We start from the raw sequence: 20435 nt of genomic DNA, 5'->3' as shown, positions 1-20435 counted from the left end.
AATCAACCTATGTAGACATTCAAAGACGCAATATTTATTTCAAGAAAAAAATGCATTTCAGCTTTGCAATGTAGGTCCAATGCTGCTAAAATGTCTTTTTTTTTTTTAAATGGCAAGTTTATTCTCTTAAAATTGCGAGATTCCGCTTGTAATCTTTTTTCGTAATTATGACTTTATTCCCATAATACAGTAGTACCTCGCATAACGTAAACCTCCTTTTATGTAAATTCCACTGAACTTAAAGAATTTATGTAAAGTTTTTGCATCGAATGACGTAAGAAATTCCATATAACGTAAAGCGTCAAGTCGGTGCAAGTTCAGAAATTCGATTTGAATAGCTCGCGCGACAGAGAGAGGGAAACATTTTCCATGACTAACAGAGTACACTTAGTGACGCCTTCTGACGCTTCACGCTCTCATTTGCTGTTTATCGGGGCACCGCCTACGCTCTCATCTCATTGGCTGATTATCCGCCTACGCTCTCATCTCATCGGCTGACTTATACAGCGCATACGTGAGTTTGTTTGAGAGACAGGCTTCTCTCTTCAACCTCCCTTCCTCATCGTAGTCGCCCTTACACTAGTTGATTGTTTTTGTTTTTCAGTTTTATTCATTTACAGTAATCTTATTTATTAACTTATTTTATATTGGAATGTTACTCTACTTTGTTTATGCTAACGTTTTCTTATATTTTCCCACCATATTTGGTGGACTTTGAATATTTTGAAGGGCCAAAGGGGTGAGTTTGGGAAGATCTTGGAACAGGTTAGGCTATTTACATGTATTTTACACTTCGTATAACGTAAAAACCCTAAAACGTAAACGTTCTTGGAATGGATTATTTACGTTGTAGGGGCGTCTACTGTATTCTCACTTTGTTGTTGTAATATTAGAACTTTTTTCCTAACCTAATTTTACAAAAAAATCCAACTTTATTCTTTGTTTCGTTTGTTTCTCATAATATTTATTACATCTTTTTTCTTTAATATTTCAATTAAGCTAAGTAACTACGTAACTAAAATTACATTATTTTCCTCATAATATTCTGAATTTATTCTCGTAAAATTTCTGCTGTTTTTTTTCCCATTTATGCTGTTGCTTTAAAAAATATATATTTTACAAATGTTTAAATTCTCTTTTGCTTTTGTTTTGTTTTTTTTATTTTCCATATACTGTATTATAACTATTGCCCTAACCAAATTTTCCAAAAATTACAAATTCTTTGTTTGTTAGTTTCTCATATTCCGGCTGAAATTTTTGCTGCTGTTGTTTTTGTTGTTTAAGTTTTTCTGTTAAACTCTAGTTTTATGATAAAAAAAAAAAAACAGCCGCTGACGCAAATGGCCCATGGGGCCGCAGTTTGGATAGCACTGGTCTAACTTGAATGAAAAACATGCAGCGTGAGATTGTTCCACTCCTGTCGTCTTGAGGAGGGTAATGGTGATTACAAAGTGGGGTTTCCACTGCCACACTCCATTCAAGCAGGCTATAACGGCAAAATGTCCAAATGTGGTAGGCAACTAATCTCTTATCATATAACTACACCTGCGAATGGGACAAAGAAGGGGACGCATACTGCAAAAAAAACAAAAAAAACACTCTCCCTGGTGTATTTCATTTCCTGTGGTCTGTCCGCATTTGCACCCCCAATACAGCAGATACTGTGTATCTGCTGGGAGGGTGGGAAAAGTGCTGACTCGGGGTACTGATGTTATTGCAGTGTAAACACAACATACCGCACGTTTGGGCCGAATGAGCTTGTTTGCGGAACCAAAGGATGGATTCAAAGTGAGCGTGTGGCGCCTAATAGCTTACCTTTGTTGTTGTAGACATCAAGGTAGTTGGGTGCGGAGAAAATGGTGATAAGGGACGGGAAGCCAGTGGTCTGACTCTTTCTGTACATGCGATATCTGGGAGGGAAGACAAATAAACGACCAGATGAGTGTTGTTCAATGTGACTGTTTGCTTCATCCCTGGGGATATGATTAGTATGGTCTCCTGTTCTTACCACAGTGTTTGTCTAGTAAGGTGATGTGTCAGTGTGTTTGGGGTGGGGGGGAATCATGATGACATCCCATGAGAGTAAATCCCCATATTGCCCTCGCAAGTATATCGTATGACAGACTTCTAACTGTGCTTACTGAGCTTGTTGCTCTCTATTCTTTCTATGATTTATGCGCCACAAAGCACCCATTCAGCAACTTTTTCAAACTATTTTTTGCTTTTAATGCAGAATTTTGAAAGTGTAGAATAGTGGCTGTGTGCCGCTCGGGGGCTGCAGCCTCATGTGGCCAGGTGTCCCATGTGACCATGCTGTGGGAGTGCAGCGGTAAACAAGAGCGCTTGCAGAGAGTAGACCCCTGCCAAGCCGAGACAAGCCAGGTGCAGCGTAGGATGAGCCACAACGGCAAATTTGCATTTTAAATAAATGCCAAAAAGGGCCAGATTTGCAAGAAACGACAAAGAATTACCTTGCCTTGGACTTCACAGAAATATTACATCGTAAATTACGTTTCAGATAAAGAACAGATAATACAATAAATGAATAACACGTTTTTGTTTTGCAATTTTTTTTTTATCTGACATGTCCCCAATTATGCAAAGGAGACTATTTAGTGATGTTCTAAAAGTAATAGGAATTCCAAGAGCCTGCCCATTATCACCTCTTTCACTTGTTTTGAGAAAAGAGGCACTCAAAACGCTTACTTTTCAAGTTGTGGCTTTTTGTGGCTTTCAGAAAGGAAAAACCTTCCCATGGACATAACACCTTTGACCCGCCCCTAGTTTGATGAGCCTTCGTATACGCCCAAATGAAGGCTTCCTACACATCTTAAAAGAAATCCTGGAACTCTGTCAAGTCAGTCAACTACAGACGTGGGACCTTTATGTTTGATCATTTAGGTTTTCTTCAGTGAATATGCTAACCTAGCAAGTTGCTGTTAAAATGTGACTGTAGTGTAGCTCACATAGCTACGCTAGTGTGGCTAACATGTGTGTCCTCCTGTCCCACTCCTACAGACACACGAAACGGTGTGCTTCTAGTAGGTGTTAATGCAGGGGTGTCCAATGTGCTGCTTGCAGCTGTTTTTTTATTGGTCTGGCCCACATCATATTCTAAAAATGTAATTTAACAAACAACTTACAAAAAAAAAAAAAAATCAACAGCAAAAATGAAAAAAAAAATCAGCATTACTTTTACAAAAATAAAGTACAAATATTTAAAAAAAGAAACATAACATAATTACAGTAACATAAAGTTGACATATTAAAGACTATAATATTATGAAAAACAAAACAAAGAATTAAGTTGTAATGTTTGGAATATTAGGTTGGGGAAAAAGTTATAATATTACAGGAATAAAGTCAAAATGTTATGGGAATAAAATAATTATAATATTACAAGAAGAAAATTTACAAGAAAGCTGAAATCTTTGTAAAATTCTATGAAAAACTGAAGAAACTGAAAAAAGCTAAACTTTTAGAAAAATAATGTCAAAATATTAAGAGTAAAAATTATTCTAATGAGGAAAAAAAGTCACAATTTTATGAGAAGGCTGGGAAGAACCTATTAATATTACAAGAATAAAGTAAAAATTTTATGGAAATAAAGTCATAGTTACGAGAAGAAAATTTACAAGATGAAAGTTGAAACAAACAGCAGAAAGAACAGCTGGAATTTTCTGAGAATAAAGTCAAAATATGAAGATAAAGTTGTAATCAAATGAGAAATCGGTCACAAATTTACGAGAATAAACCCCTAATATTACAAGTGTAAAGGTGACTATAGGTGCTAGTTCATGTCTAGAGGGCTCTGATAATGTTAAATAAGTTATTTAGGAGGTTGTAAACAGGTTTTCTAAGCTGTAACTACAAAAACATTGCATTTATTAAAAAAACAGAATTCTAATTTGCCAAAATTCACTTATCACCGTCGGGTCTGGAACCAATTAACCGCGATAAACAAGGGATTACTGTACAAGAAACGACAGACTTCTGTGCTTGCCAGCAAGTACTTAGTCACATTTTGCTTTGGGATCAAACCACTTACTGTATTTAATGTTTTTTTTTTTTCTGGATTTTTGTTTTTTTTACATTCTGTCGCTCTCTACAAAAATGAAGCTACCATGGATTCATAGCTTTTTAAGGGGGTAAACTTTCAGCTGAAATACTTCCACTGTATTTAAAATTGGTGAAAAATACTATAATATGGGACTATCATAAAAAAAAAATGCATCAATAACTGTAAGAAGGAAAAATGAATAGTTTTCCCTTTGATATTCATATCACTTTGACATGATCTACATGAATCACTCCCATCAAATTATACTTCCTTTTAGACACTTGGCTGCATTTTGTTTTTGTCTCACATCACCAAGCAAAAGACGTCCACAACTCACCCGGCATCCTGCGCTTCATGGGCTCGGATGATAGATAATAAATTATTGTGATGTAGGAAGTCGCAAACGGCAGGGTAGCTGCAGAATAAAAAAAACAACAACAAAAAAACACAAGAAATGAATTCAGTTTATTTCCATATCAAGAAAAGCGAGACATGACTGGTAAAAATGCTAAAGGCTCTAACATTCTACATTCCTGTAAAGTACAGCCAGTGGGAACATTTTAAATTGTGTATTTTATTTTAAATGGAACCTTAAATGTCAAGTGTGACACATGAGTCACAGTTTTCTGAAAAGGGAGGGGGTTTGGGGGGGAAACATCGCCTGGCAGTGTTAGAGTGTTTTTTATGCTCACAATGATATTGTCAGAATAAAAAGACCCAAAACTTCACTTTTAACTCCTCAAATGGCATTTTATTGTGGAATATTCTTAGCGCAATGATTTTCAAGTGTTGAATATTGATTTGAAAACAGAATTTTAAGGGTTATTTGCATGGTACCTACGGATTTCACATTTCAAAATTCCATTGTTTTTACCGACTTTTTCCAAGACTCAGTAAATAGATGTGTATCAGTAGAGCTGCAACAATGAATCAAATATCCAATTAAATGACAACTATTTTGGTATTTCATTAACCGCTTGATTTAAAAATGTAAATATCCCTTGATTTCAGCCTCTCAAATGTGAATATTTTTTAATTTCCTTAGTTATCCATGAAAGCAGACCAATTATCTTTGTGTTTTAGGCAAAACAAGATATTCACACATATCAGCTTTGACTCTGGAAAACAGTCATCAACATTTTGACCTCTTTTCAGATACGTTGTGGACCAAACCACAAACTGTTTGGTCCATCTAGTGCCTAACAGATTACTCGAATAATCGAAACAACAAGATTCAGATTAATCGACAAACAAAATAATCGTTAGTTGCAGCCCTAGTATCATAGATAAATTCTGGGATTAATTTTATATGGGATTAGCATATAATTTCCAGGCGACTATAGCTAGGTAATGTAGCTCATACAAATGGTTGGAGGAGGATAAGAGCAGAGGGCTGGCCATTCAACTTGTTAATCTTCCCAAATATTTGCATCGCCCACTGTGTGCTCTCACACAAACATCTTAGCTGCCCTAGCACGTGCCTAAGAAAAACAGAACCAGAACCATCCATTTGTATTTTTTTGGGGGTTATTCATAATTTAATCTTGGGCCGCACGGTGGTCTAGTGTTTAGCATGTTGGCCAACAAAGTCAGGAGATCGGGAAGACCTGGGTTCGATTCTCCCTTGGCCATTTCTGTGTGGAGTCTGCATGTTCTCCCCGTGCGTGCGTGGGTGGGTTTTCCCCGGGTACGGTTTCCTCCCACATTCCAAAAACATGCATGTTAGGTTAATTGACGATTCTAAATTGTCTATAGGTATGAATGTGAGTGTGAATGGTTGTCTATATGTGCCCTGCGATTGGCTGCCGACCAGTCCAGGGTGTATCCCGCCTGTCGCCCGAAGTCAGCTGGGATAGGCTCCAGCATACCCCTGCGACCCTAATGAGGAGAAGCGGCATAGAAAATGGATGGATGGATGGATAATTTAATCTTTTAGAAAACACAACATTGGAAACAGTCTTGGAAACATGAACAATATTCCGTAAGTGAGTTTCCATTTACTTTTCTAGACCCGGAAATGTATCAAATCAAATTCCATATTTTTCCATACTTTAGTAGGAACCCTGCACTTGGCAATTTCAAGCATGAAGTGTTATTGCTATTAAAGCCTGTGGTGCTGAGAGGCTCTTTCTTTAAAGTGAGCCCAAACTGTCCTGTAAATCCCGACTGCCAGTGTGATGCCAATTAGGAAGAAGGGGACACTGATAAAACCAACACTCCTGAAGAATGCGGAGCACGTGGCAGAAGGTTAAGCGAAATGCTTGTACAACACAAACATGGGAGTGTCCCGCTCTAATAAGGTAAAGAGGTTGCATGCAGTATATGACAAAAGCCTTTTTATTAAGCCTTTAGTGTATCTTGTCAAGGGACAATACTATAGACAGTATACTTGGATATACTTTAGAGGAGTCAGTGTGCAGTTTGTACAGCATTATAGATTTACTAACCATTGAAAATGAGTCAACACACAGCTGGCAACTCAGGTGAGTAGCAAGATCACAGTCAAGCATGGTCTGTGGCTGCATGAGTGCTGCCAGCACCGGGGAAGCAATTGTTCTTGATAATGCTGATTATACTTCAGCGTTGTCATTACGCTGGCCCTTCTGGTGGCGTCTTGATCCTGTTATAGCTCTTTGGCCATGGCCGAGCTCGTGACTTGCAATTGTCTACCAAAACTCTAAGGACCGTGTTTTCCTGAGAGTGAGCACCTACCACCTACAACGACATCCAAGTTATTGTTGGAGCAGGAACTAATCAATGTGGAACATCAGTCACTTTTATTAATAAAGTTGCTCCAAAATAGCTCATATTTATATCATAGATATATAACTGCTCATAATCGCATATTGTATATTTCTTCACTGAGACGCTGCTCAATTTGCACAACTGCTTCTTTTGTTTTGGCAGATTTTTGGGCCCTTTCACGGAAACACGGAAATAATATATTTTAAAAATCATAGCTCTGCGGTCCGTGTCGATATTGACGCAAGGTGTTTTTTTCAGCCAGCGTTGCCTACACCGGCACTGTTACACTAGAGCATAATTCAGCCTTTAAGTACATCCAGGTTTACTTTCTATAGTATTGTCCCTTGAGAGGATATAATAAAATGCTTGAAAATGAAATGTGAGATACTGCACTTATCATTGATCATAAAAGCAGACTAATGGGATCTTCTAACGCTATCTGCAATATCAGGTAGCTGCTGTAGAAGAAAATGCATACTTGGAGACTAAAGGCATTTCTGTTGGATGGCCATGGGCATGCCACAGCCAAGGAAGCATCACTCAGGCTGTAATGAACGGAGGGGACTGCTGAACGCATTAAGAGGGAGGGCTGCGCCTCGTGGCTATGTGCCAGCTCATTACATTCTGTGGCAGCCAGAGCGGCCTGCTTCTTGCAATTCCTCTGTTTGTTCAGTTACTCGGCTCAATTTAAGGTAATGTGGGCTACATAAATCCTGCCAACACACTCGGGAGGGGTGCTCGGCTCTCCTGTGCCGCCGAGTATAGAAGATCAAGAATATGAAGACACGGGAGATGATTATTTGGAGCAAGGGGTGATTTATGAGCCACGAGGGTGATAGATAAATGTTTTTTTTTTCATTTTGCTTTTATTATGTGTGTGTGTATGTGTGTGTGTGTGTGTGTGTGGCAACTATATGTTGGCTCAAATATGCTGTCTGGTTCGAGGTAAAGCTACTTTTGCACTTTTAACTACAAAGACACCCACAATGTACCCCACCAGCCAGCCTGTTTCATGAAAGCTACCAATAATAACAAAACAATGTCTTGCCTATAGAAGTAGGAGCAGCCCCGCACTGTGTTGTGTGTGAAATGCTCCTGGCTCTTCTCATTGCCGAAGTCCTCCAAGGGGTCGGACCACAGCAGATCACACATAGGCCCGTACGCTGGAGGCTCTTTGAATCTGTCTAGCTGTGGAGGGAGACACTCTTGTCAGCGGACTGAACTAACATTCATATCCTTCATGAAGAAGGAAGCCAGTACATTTAGCTAACATGTTCACGTCAAAACTTGGGAGCAACTAACATTGCATCAGATTCCTAAAAATAGCAAAGCGCTCTTTTTACATAGAGTAGTGATTCTCAACTGGTGGGTCAGGACCCAAAAGTGAGTTGTGGAGCTGTTGTCAGTAGGTTGCAGATCTACGCCTGGGCAAAATAAATAGAAATAGAAATAGAAACATAAATGTGAATGCATTGCGCGTTCTTGTCTGTGCTATTTGCTTGCTATGCTATCATGGAGGGGAAGGCAATTGAGGATTTAACGTGCCATTCGTCCGACACAAAGCTGCAGATATCTGCTGGAGAACAGCATGCCATAAAGAGAGGACAGTGCCTCGCCGCTCCAGTCAGCGGTGATAGTGGGTCCTGCAGCCAAACTAGTTGAGAACCACTAATATAGAAGATCTATGACTGGTGTTTTTGCTGTAGGTCCTTAAAAACAGCAGAGCGCTCCTGTCTTGTAGAAGATCATTAACAAGCGTTCTCGGAATAAAAACAGTCCTTAGCTCTCTGATAATGTGGCGCCCAGAACGATTTAGCTCACAAGCTCTGGTAAAGACTAAACAGGGAGCTCTGGGCCAACGGTTTGAAGTGTCTTTTTGCAGCAACGTGATTAAAGAAGCGGTTATTTTTTGGGGTTGAATTGTTACAGATTATTGCCTATTCAAGGCAGAAAGGAGGGGGTATGGATGACGTGCCAAAGGCAGCCTTCATTATTCAGCATGAATAAAGCTGACACTCTTTTAAAGCCATAAAACAGCAATGGGTTCTGCTTTGAGCCAAGGCTAGGTCTTTCTCAGACAAAAAATGGTAGATTAGTGCATGGCTAGCATGATGGACACTTCAATAGAGTACTTTCTATTATGCATGCTCTCTGATTAGAGCCCAAGAATCAATTTGAAATGATTGAATTAGAGCTGCATCCAAGTCTTCAAGCTTTTTTAATTAGTGTAAGGATCCATGGTGTGCTGTGCATCATACTACAGTATTTCTACTAGCACTTGCTGTTCTTTGAGGCCGCCTGCTATAAGACTAGACACAGACTATCTTTATGAAATAAACATTGACATCTTGCACATACTTTCCTGATGTCGTCAAGGTTTGTGATTTCTGGGGAAAGTCCTCCGTGTACACACAAGAACTGCTGGTTCATTAGTGCAGCCAAGGGAAGGCAGTCGAAGGCGTCCATACATGCGTCATACACTCTCTCTGAATACTTAATTCTACCTAGAATATAGAGAGGGAAGCGGGGGTTTAAGAGGCAAAAGCATGCCAAGGCAAACAACTGGAAGCACCCCCAAAAAACTTTAAATTACTCAAATTTTCATGCTTTTCCCATGTACGAAAAAGTTATATATGTATTCAAATAAACATACAGTGGAACCTTGGTTAGCGTCATTAATCTGTTCCAGAAGGTCCGACTCTAATTGTAAGTAACCAAAGTAACAAAAAGTAACCAAATACATTTTTCCCCATAAGAAATAATGTAAATCCAACTAATCTGTTCCAGAAAGCCAAAAATATTAACACAAAAGACATTTTAAAATATATTTTTACAAGTATTGTTTTACATGCAGAAAACAATAGAAAATGCATATACATACATACAGTATAAATGATGGACAAAAGGGACATTTAAGGTTACTGTACTTTCACCGTCATTGAAGATGTGTTGTTGGCAAAGATGCAACATAACTTTCGTGCTTTGCCATGAGTTATTTTTTTTAATTCAATAGTAGAGGTGGGGGAATCGACTCAGACTCGAGTCGCAAAATTGACAATTTGAGACCTGCTTGACGAACACTATAGACTCGACTCGACTTGTTTGCGACTGGGTCTTCGTGACTCGAGACTGACTTAGACTTTCGAGAGTTGACTCAAAAGGACTTGAGTTCTTTAATTTAAATATATTTTTTTAAAAAGCTTGATTACGTTAAAAATTCTGTTTTATTTGGAACCATCACGTGATTTTATAGTGCGATGCACACATAAGGCTGCAGAGACTAGCTGTCAACACTCAGCAGCAGCAGTCATGGAGGCTGCTCGACTAAAAATAACTCAATTTGATATCTTATCAAACTAACATTAGGTTTAACTTATGCATAAGATTAACATGATGGTATATGAAGTAAGATTGTTTTTGATATGATGACCAAGCGGACAGCAGGGTACTACATCCCAGTTGTTGAGCTTAATCTTGGCAGACGCTGCTTCATTAATAATTAAAGAAGTTAAATTATTTTCTGCTATGAAGCGTAGGCCTTGTTAAGGGTGCACATGCACAATAATAATCATCAACGTTGTAAATGTTTCATTTGAATACAAACACATCAAGCTATTATTTAATCATTACCTTACATTGCAAAGCAGTCTCAAAAGTCAATATAGTCTAAGTCAATATTTTTTGAGGGGCACACAATATTTTTTTCTTTTAAACATGGCATTGTGAGCATTTTATTTTGACTTACCATAAGCCCTATAAAAGTATTTCCATAGTCATCTTATCCAGTTAAGATGATATCCAGGGCTTATCCAGTTAAGATATCAGTTATTGTTAATGTTGAAATCATTGTCATTACTGATTTTTAATTCAGTTAAACCGGGGTAGCTCATCTGGTTTTTGTATGACTTAATTCGTGACTTACTCGACCTGAGCAATGACTTGACTGTTCAATAGTATTTCTCACCTCAAGTCTCTGCTTTTCTTTTGAATCTGTCTGCAAAATAACTCAAAATGAAGCCAAAGTTGCAAGTACCAGCATTTTGATAAGGAAGGTGCGAAACACTATTAAATTCAGAAATACCACATGGCAAAACACGAAGATGGTGTCCATGGTCATCTCCCTGCCACATTGTGTCTTTGTCAGTACATCATCACATCTTCGGTGAAGGTAAAAGTAACATTAAATGTTCATTTATCCCTTTCATTCGTCATGTATATGCATTTACAATTGTTGTATGCATGTAAAACTTTAAAACCACGTTTTGTGTTAACTTTTTGACACTTGTGGCGTAACTGTTTGAGTTAGCAAAGAACTGCAGTCAACCGCTGACGACATCGTCGACAGGCGATGGAGCTGACTTCCGATACCTGTTTCCATGTATTAGCAAGTTGCTAAAAAGGACGTTTTGTAAGAAAAATATATTAAGACCACAGTTGCGCTCACACAGTGTATTAACAGGACAAGATCCACACCATATTGTACGCTAACTGGAAACGGTCTGCAAACCGAAGCAAAAATGTTGGCGGAAATTACGCGCTAAGCGGGGAGTACGCTAACCGGGCTTCCACTCACTGTGCTTGACTCAACTGAATCCATACTAGGAGGCACTTTGACTGTACATATAATAAAGAACAGGATGAAAAGGGGACTACTTACATTCCTGCTTAAATGTGAAATACTCGGTTAAATGTCTACATTCATGGTTCCCACGCAGCAAGAACAGTGTTTTGGGGTAGAGGATCTTTAAGGCCCACAAGTACAGCACACACTGCGGACAAAGGAGGAGGATAAAACACAAAGTGTAATGGTTTCACAGAGTGGCGTCTGCTTATGATGAAACATTCATGCAGTACATTTTGTGGCTTGTGGTTACACAACGAGCTGGAGAGGATGACAAACCTACAGAGAAGCCATTACTGTATGTTTTATTAATAAATGCCTAATGTGGCAGATGATGCAACAGCAGGAGACTTATACAGTAGCCTTCACATTTCAGCAACCATTTTTATGACAGTATATCTTCTCAAGGAACAATACTATAAAAAGTGATATACTTTAGAGTAGTCAGTGTACAGCTTGAGTAGTATTGAGGGAACAAAAGGTGAACATGTCTGAAATGTGTCCTTAGTGTTAATATTTAATTTGAGCACACTTTTTATCTAGCACTGCCTTAATCCTCTTGGCCATGGAAGTCACCATGATCAGTTGCACAGGTTATTACTGGAATACTCTTCCACTCCTCCATGATGACATCACAGGTAGAGATGGTGGATGTTAGGTCCTGTCCACACGGGAACGTTCTTGGGATTTTTTTGGGCAGGTTGAATAAAAGTCGCATACACACTGTCGTAATAGTAAATAGTCGCATTCAAACGGGAACGGATAACTGAGTGAAAACGATGTAACGCACAGGGCACACCACCTACGTGTGGCGCTGTGAACAGACATGCGGACGGAACCACGTGACACACCAAACCATAGAAGACGAAAGAACAATGCATGCGCATAAATCCGTCGGCTTCCGCTTTCTGAGGCTCTTCTACATTTACATCATTTTGGGAGTATAAGACAAGAAAATACTGGGAGAATGTTGACTGCGGTGAGTTATGACACTCGAAGTAGGCTTGTCATCAAAGCTCACTCCTGGTCACGTGACAGCGATGGGTCGGCGACGTCATCGTAAAAACAAATAAATAAAATAAAACAAAATAAAAATAAAAAAATCAGCGCATAGTTACTCCATACAGAAACGACGAGTCGTTCAGATTTTCCCAATCTGGAAGCCCTTCTCAAAAAACACAGTTCCAGGGCACCCACAACGCCGTTTCCGTGTGGATGAGAGGCTGAAACGATAAAATACTTTGCCTGAAAACGTTTCTGTGTGGATAGGGTTATTTTTTTTATTTTTGGGGTTATTTCACTTCCATCCACTTGAGGAAGGTGGAGCTACCTTGCTTCCATCCACTTGAGGATGCCCAAATTGGTTTCAGGTGTGGTGGAGACATACTTGGCCATTCCATCACCTTCAGCTTCCTCAGCACTCTACACTTGTCATCTTGGAGGTGTGTTTGGGCTCCTTTTCATGTTGGAACACTGCCATGCGGCCTAGTTTTTACTTAACAAAGGCACAGTACATGTTGGAATTGATGTTTTCCCTCAATGAACCGCAGCTCCCAATGCTGGCAGCAGTTGTGCAGTCCCGGACCATAACACTAGTACCCCCATGCTTGACTGTAGGCAAGACGCAATTACAGTGGTACCTTGGTTAACATCTGCCCCCAAAATGTTTGCTAAAATTTTGCCTTTCTAGCAATTCTAGCAAAATTCTTGCTAAAATTTTGCCCTGGCTTGCATTCGCCCGCTTGTTTATCGTCCAAAATACCATCCGTTTTGTTTACGTTGCCATCTTGGATCACGCGCACAAGACGAAATCTCTCGACACTTGCAGGTGATCACGCAATGCATTTGTGGGCCGCGGGCGCCATTTTATAGCAACAGCGTTTGTTTACTTGCTGCAAGAGAGACATACACGACGTAACAAACACATTGACCGCACTAAAGAGAAAGGTGATGGACCGTACTGAGACAAGGTGACACTCATCGAGGGTGACACTTGGTGTTTCCATCTGTCTCATTTTACATCCATAACACTCATTTCTGCTTCCAACAACAAAACGTAAGGACTCCAACTTACTGTAGCATGTTTGCGGTATCCGCAATCAAATGTCACCAGACATAAGGCATCCTCGCCGGCGCACTTCCCGCCGCTAGTGTTTTTTTTTTATTTTTTATTTTCTATATTGAAAGGGAGTAGTACATGCTTATTGGTTCTAGAACGTTGATATTTAGTCTTATATATTTTTTACATTTTTGCAAATTGTGGTTGCCGCAGAATGATGTGTTTATTTTGTAAATGATGGTTTTGTTTTGTTTTTCCCCAACAAAACTAGGTAAAAGTGATGTTAAATGTTCAGTTCATTCATTTGTCATTCGTAATTATTTTTGCATAATTTTCTGCACATAAAACTATAATTATTGTGTATAAAAAGTGTTTCGTGTTGAGATTTTTGGGTGTCTGGAACGGATTCATTGGATTTACATTATTTTCTATGAGAACATTTGCTTTGGTTAGAGTCTGTTTTGGTTTGAGTCAGACCTTCTGCAACAGATTAATGACGCCAACCAAGGCACCACTGTATCTTGCTACTCATTGTATTGCCAGCTATTTAGACAATAATGGCTGTGTGTTGTCATTTCAGTGGATAGTGAATCTATATTTCTATACAAGCTGTACACAGACTACTCTAAAGTATATCAAAGTTTACTTTCTAGTGTTGCTCCTCGGGAAGATATAATACTTGATGTAAATATATTTTGATTATATCTATCAGCTATTAATAAAGACCATTTGAAACTCACTTCAATACTGAAATACCCTCTGTCGACATAGTCCCCCAGGAAAAGGTAGCGTGTGGATGCAGGCGAGCCTCCCACTTCGAAGAGCTTCATCAGGTCAAAGAACTGCCCGTGGATGTCGCCGCACACTACAGGTAGAACAAAAGAGCAGAAAAAAAACATGAGGAGAACAGCACATAAAAGCCTCCACAAGGCTGCTTATTTCCATATTCCACATCCCCGCTGTACCACGGGAGCATAATGGATACATTGTTTAGCATTATGGACCCACTGCTAACTGGTGGCTCCGATTATTGTGTGACACAAAAACAAAATACAAGAAGACAGTGCTGCAAGAATGACACACAGATTTAAGTGGACGGATTTCAGCACTTTTGTGCTTTGCTTCTCCACCATATGTCTCTTTCTACTGGAGACCTTGAAGCGATTCACCATACTTCATCCGAGCATTGGCAAAGACACTGAAGGTTCATTGGCTGAAAATGCTGGAAAACATGTCACCGCCTTTGCAGACAGATTCTCGCTAGGAGAAAACCATCCCTGTGGTGCTGAGAGTCTTTTACACACACTTGAACTCTATGGAATACTTCTCCTGTAGCTGGGTTGATCCCACTTGACTAACAGGAAAACTGCCCATCATCTACAATCCTTAGGTAAAACATGAACACACGTTTTTCTCTTTTCTGTGCGTTCTAAAGATAGAAAAACAAATAAAAAAAGAGACAGCTCATTACTACACGTAATGGGATACACCTGTGCCGCCTACAAAGAGCGCTTTTAAAACTCCTACAAAAAACTCCAACAAGGTTTTAAGGTTTTATATACATGCTTTGATCATGTGATCATCAACAGGTACATTCATGATAACACGTAATAAAGTATTTTGCCGTATTTGGGTCCTTCTAAGCTCTACCGGAACTTCCTTCCTGGGGGCGCATTGACGCAAGTCTAGAAGAGCATCGGAAAGCTTGAGGGACGGATTTATGCACGTGCATTCTTCACATAGCAACATGGGAATGAATGCCGACACCTAGCTTTGGCTTTTCCAAAGTCAAAAACAAAAACACAGCAGCAGTAGCAGCAGCTCCAATATGTAGCGTTACCTTTTGGGAGTGGTCTGAGGAACTGAGAGTGTGGCGCTGAGTGTGCGGTGAAGCTCGTCGCTAGCCATTGTGGTGTGGCAAGGTATAAATACTCCAGTAACGTAGTTTGATCAGCGTAAGAATGTTAATAATAATCATAACAATGTCGCCGTAGCACTCCTACATTATATGTAGGAGTGAGTGAGTTTTTTTCAGAAGGTTTTATAGGCGGAGAAAGTGTTCCCCATTATGTGCAGTAAGAAGCATTTTATCTGTTTTTATATCTTTAGAACACACAGAAAAGAGAAAGACGTGTTCATGTCTGACATAAGAATTGTGGACAAAATGGGAAATTATTATTATTATTTACTTATTATTATTGCTAATTATTATTATTTATTCAATGCAGCAATTTAACATCATGCTTAAAGGGATAGTTCAGATTTTTTGACCTGAAGTTGTATGACATCCCCATCAGCAGTGTAGCCATGAGCCCAGTTTTGGTCAGATTTTGGTGATGAGGAACGTAGTTCCGGTGAGTTGCTGAGATCATAAGAAGTTTGGCTTCTTAAAACAACATGCGTTCAAAAGAGTAATACATTTGCATCACAAAAATGCCTCCTCAAAAAAATCAGAGTAAGTCATTGTTGATTCATGCCAAAAAATCCGAACTATCCCTTTACCAAGTTTAACACTTCGTGAGGATATTTTGTGCCATTCCGTTTCTTCTTTTCAAGCCATTTTGGCTGTGTTGACTGAATATATCATATAATTTCAGAGTTATCATCCTTGTTTCCTTAAATTACTCTAAAATAGCAAAACTACACATTTGTTCCTTGTGACAACAAATGTCTCATTGAAAATGACATTTTTGATTGTACATTTATCTTAACATAAACTAATGCAATCCTTCATGTTTAAGGGATAGTTCTCATTTTTTCAGATGAAGTTGTATGACATCCCCATCAGCAGTGTAGTACATCAACAGCGACTTACCCCCCCCCCACTTGGTTTCGTGAGCCCAGTTCTGGTCGGATTTTGGTGATGAGGATCGTAGTTCCGGTTAGTTGCTGGGGTTACTTCAATTTGGCTTCTACACTGCTGATGGGGATGTCATACAACTTCATGTCAAAATGAGAGCTGTCCCTAAGAGTTCATTCAATGTGGACTACTGGCCTGCATTTTTTTATTTGTATATTAGTCAGACAGATGGTGCTACTTTTGCCCATTCAAAGCATGCAACAAGGGCCTAATAATAATAATAATAAGAAGAAGAAGAAGAAGAAGAATAACAATAATAAGAATAATAGGAATAATAATAATCTTTAAATCATGAAATTTATGGATACAATTAAAAAAATATTTTTCTCATTTAAAAACACTGGAGTTATGTAAACATACTGGCCTTTAACAAGCCTAAAAATATTAAAAAAATGATATTCGAGGTGTCATAAGATCTCGCAAGATGAAAATGTGACAAGATTTCTCGGGCGTAATGTTAAAATCTTGTCTCGTCTTATTCTCGTAGACTCAATCTTGTGCATAATCTCATCTCGTAAACAGTGACACCCAAACTTTATATATACAGTATATATTTCTTTAATATACATTACACATACATACATTAATATGCTTTAAAATATTGCCATTTAAAGAGGGGAAAAATATCAACATATTTTTGCAGAAGTTTTGAGTCACCAAGTCAAACGAGAGACTGCATTTTAAGGGCCTCTTCTGGGTTAAATATTTAGAGAATTGGCAAAAATGCCACATGACGACAAATCATTCACTAGGGATTAGTTTCCTATGACCTTCGCGACCTCACGCTCTATTACTCCCCGGGGGTCGGGGGGAGGCCTGTGATTTGTGTCAGCTGCCGCCAGTTGACAGCATGAGGTGGTCTGATTAAAGCTCGGTGGGTCAATTGGGTGCATTCTGCAAAGGTTAGGTCACAAGGTCACTGGCTAACATTTCACCTGAATAAACTCAAGTGCATGTACGGTGTACATTCAAGAGCAATTAGCGTCCAAAGTTACCTATTTCCTTACAATATCTTCTCCTTCCCATTCAAGATAATTAAGCAGGGCAAATGTGTGAAATGTGTTTGCACAGCATTTAAAAAAAAGTAAAAGCAAATAGCAAAAAAAAAAAAAAGTATCACCCAATTAGAGCAAGCTGGAGGACAGCATTGCAGAGCAATTATCTCCAGTTATGATTCTCGTGAGACACAGCCCTGACAATGATTTTTTTTTATTAAACCCACACTGTGACACACTTTGATTCGGAGGCAAAAAAAAAAACTAATAGAAAAATTGAGCCTTTGAGGCTATTTGTGTCCAGTTTCTAAAAATGTCCCTTTTTGCAATCAAGCCAACACTCACTACAAAGTTGTCGCAATGGACTATTTTGAATGTTTGATGCTCTCAGTTCTCAGTGCTGTTTATTTTGTTAAAATATGTCAACATTGACAACAGGAAGCAGCTCCATTGATTCATAACAGGACACTTAATGTGTCCGGTTAGTATAATGCACCGCTAAAATGAAGCAACACAACAAGGATATCCAGGTTCATCTTGTCTTGTGTAATGTAGTGCGGGATGCTTATTGCTATGGAAACGCTTCAGTAATTGAGAAAAATATATTAGAGGGGGGAGGATGGAATCTGTCCATCATTCAGATCTATCAACAGCCTGCCTCCTCTTGGATGCAACACAGCCACCCCCCCCCAAAAAAAAAAAAAAAAAAAACAAGTGAGAAGCCCACGTAAGAAGAACAGGTGGGAGTAAATTATCTGTAGCGAGAAACAATTCGTTCTGACCATCGCTGTGCTTTTGCACTAAATGCGAGCTCCACTAGTAAGCGGCACATCAGCAGCCTGCAGCTCCAGGGAGTGGGCGGTGGGCATTACACAACGTGGCTTCAGATCCTACACAGGCCACTCCAAGGCCAGCCTCATTGCCTCCAGTAACAACGGGGTGTTCCCTTGCTTACGCCCCGTAAGTGTGCACTTAGGAAAACAGAGGTGGACAGATTGTATGGAGAGGCTATTGGCATATTTTGTCACTGTCATACCAGTGGTCACGATTCTTTCACTTTGTAACTATGGCCATGTCTAACAGAGGCCAGGCACAATACACAACATTTTTATTTTTATTTTTTTTTTTCACAATCCGTGCCTCTCAACACTTTGGATTTGATGTTTTGATGTTTTGGCAACAGAAATGAATGGTGGCCCGTTATGCAATAATTACTTTTAATGATGTTCTTAATATGTGTCTCTAGAGTTTGTTCATGAGCACCAAACATGACAGAAATCTATCATCTCCCTCACTCGTTTTTGAGAGAAGAGGCCCTCAAATGCTTGCTTTTGAAGTTGCAGGTAGGCTTAGCTACACATCTTACACATCTACACATCTTACAAGCTCAGCCAACTATCCATTGTTCAGGTACAGACGTGCGGGCTGGGAGTTTGATCATTTTGTTTTTCTTTAGTGACTAAGCTAACCTAGCATGATGTCACTGTTAAAATGGGACTGTAAGGTTAGCACTATAGCTCACATACTCTAGCTACGGTATGCTAGTGTTGCTAACGTTTGTGTTGTTCTGTCCCACACCTTAATGTTACGTTGTTGTATGTGATACTTGGCATTTATTACACTGGACAAGTGCAGAGTCACAGTGTATATAAAAGCACTTCTTGGACAAACACAGCTCATTAGCATTAAGGCTACACACAAAAATGGTGTGATCCCAGTATGCCAGACCAAAATCACTTTTAAACTGTCTAAATTCCAGTATCAAGGCAACACATTTCTAATACACTATTGGGGGACTTCTGTGCACTCACACTGCATTTGTGTCATTGCCTGTTTGTTTGCCCCATCACTTCTATTCTGTTTTACTGCAATATCTCTGACTTTGAGATATTTCCATACTTTACATTTAATATTTTACATTTGGAGTCGTTGTGATTGTTTTTGTACAATGTCTCCACTGTCATTAATTACTTGTAAGAGGAGCAATTGTATTAATTAAATTAAACAATCTATTCTGCTGTGTTACTACAATTTCTCTTAATATGTGGCCTATTTTCACCCTTATTTTGAGTCGGTCAGATTATTTTGTACAAGGCTGACTCTGTCGTTAGTTTTTGAGAGACGAGCACATTAATGAAATTACATGGTTTTATTATGCTCATGAATGCAGACACGCGAGAGTGTCACAGCTGTCAAGTCTACCGTTTTCCCCAGGAAACTACTGTATTTAGCCCTTCTTTCCCGCTGCCCTCTCGTTTAAATAGCTTCCGGTAAATCTCCTGTATTTTAACCTTCATCTAAAATAATCCTCTGGAGGTACTGCCGGTGACATTGGTGATGTGGAGATAAAGACAGGCAGTATACACGAGTCGCATGTGATGCGATTCACTCAAATCGACAGTGTGTGAGAAAAAAAAATAGGATGTCTTTAAACAGCAATGCTTTTGCTTTACTCATAAAATCAACAAATATGGCCCAGAAAGTCTTAAAGAATGCAAATTAGTCTTATGTGTACAACAAGTTGCTTGTGAATGCCAGAAACCAACATTATGAGTAACTATAAAAAGTGCGGTGAAAGACAAGCCATGTGTTGTGGATCGAGTGGCCCAAAGTGGCGGTTGGGTTATGTTATGGGCAGGCATAAGTTATGGACAATGAACACTGGTGCATTTTGTTGATGTTGCTGGGATCTGTACACAATTCCTAGAAGCGGAACAAGTCCCAGTTCTTGCATGGCCAGCATACGCGCTGGACATGTGACCCATTGAGCATGTTTGAGATGCTCTGGATCGGCGTAGTCGGTATTTGAGGCAAATGGTGGCCACACTAGGTACACACCAAAAAATCTGGCAGTACATCCAACCAGCCTCACAACCACGGACCATATGTAACCACACCAGAACGCTGACATCCAGTATCTTCACCTCAAAGACCGTCTGGCACCAGCCACCCGGACAACAGCTGCATCACCAAAGAATTTTTGTCAGAGACTGTCTCAGGGAAGCTCATCTGCATGCTCAACGTCTTCATCAGGGGCTCAACTTGACTGCAGTTCATCCTTGTAACAGACTTGAGTGGTCATTACACAGCTGAAT

At 39.3% G+C, this 20435-nt stretch overlaps 1 protein-coding gene across 5 annotated transcripts in view; it reads right to left on the bottom strand.

The window, feature by feature from the left end:
• Positions 1-20435, bottom strand: part of LOC129168484 (protein phosphatase 3 catalytic subunit alpha) — a 90586-nt gene that overhangs the window by 21217 nt on the left and 48934 nt on the right. For all 5 annotated transcript variants that reach the window (XR_008566266.1, XM_054753804.1, XM_054753806.1 and 2 more), the window contains exons 3-8: positions 14226-14350; positions 11463-11574; positions 9164-9309; positions 7854-7993; positions 4398-4475; positions 1816-1910 (exon numbers count right to left, since the gene is read on the bottom strand). Coding sequence is in view for 4 of the 5 variants with exons in the window: in XM_054753804.1 (XP_054609779.1) it covers positions 1816-1910; positions 4398-4475; positions 7854-7993; positions 9164-9309; positions 11463-11574; positions 14226-14350 (696 nt within the window). In the remaining variant the exon portion in view is untranslated. The remainder of the gene's footprint in view (positions 1-1815; positions 1911-4397; positions 4476-7853; positions 7994-9163; positions 9310-11462; positions 11575-14225; positions 14351-20435) is intronic.

Source organism: Dunckerocampus dactyliophorus, chromosome 15 (genome assembly GCF_027744805.1).
Source record: "Dunckerocampus dactyliophorus isolate RoL2022-P2 chromosome 15, RoL_Ddac_1.1, whole genome shotgun sequence".
NCBI classification, from domain to species: domain Eukaryota; kingdom Metazoa; phylum Chordata; class Actinopteri; order Syngnathiformes; family Syngnathidae; genus Dunckerocampus; species Dunckerocampus dactyliophorus.
Note: the sequence above shows the minus strand (reverse complement) of the source record. Positions and strands in the feature narration are given on the sequence as shown.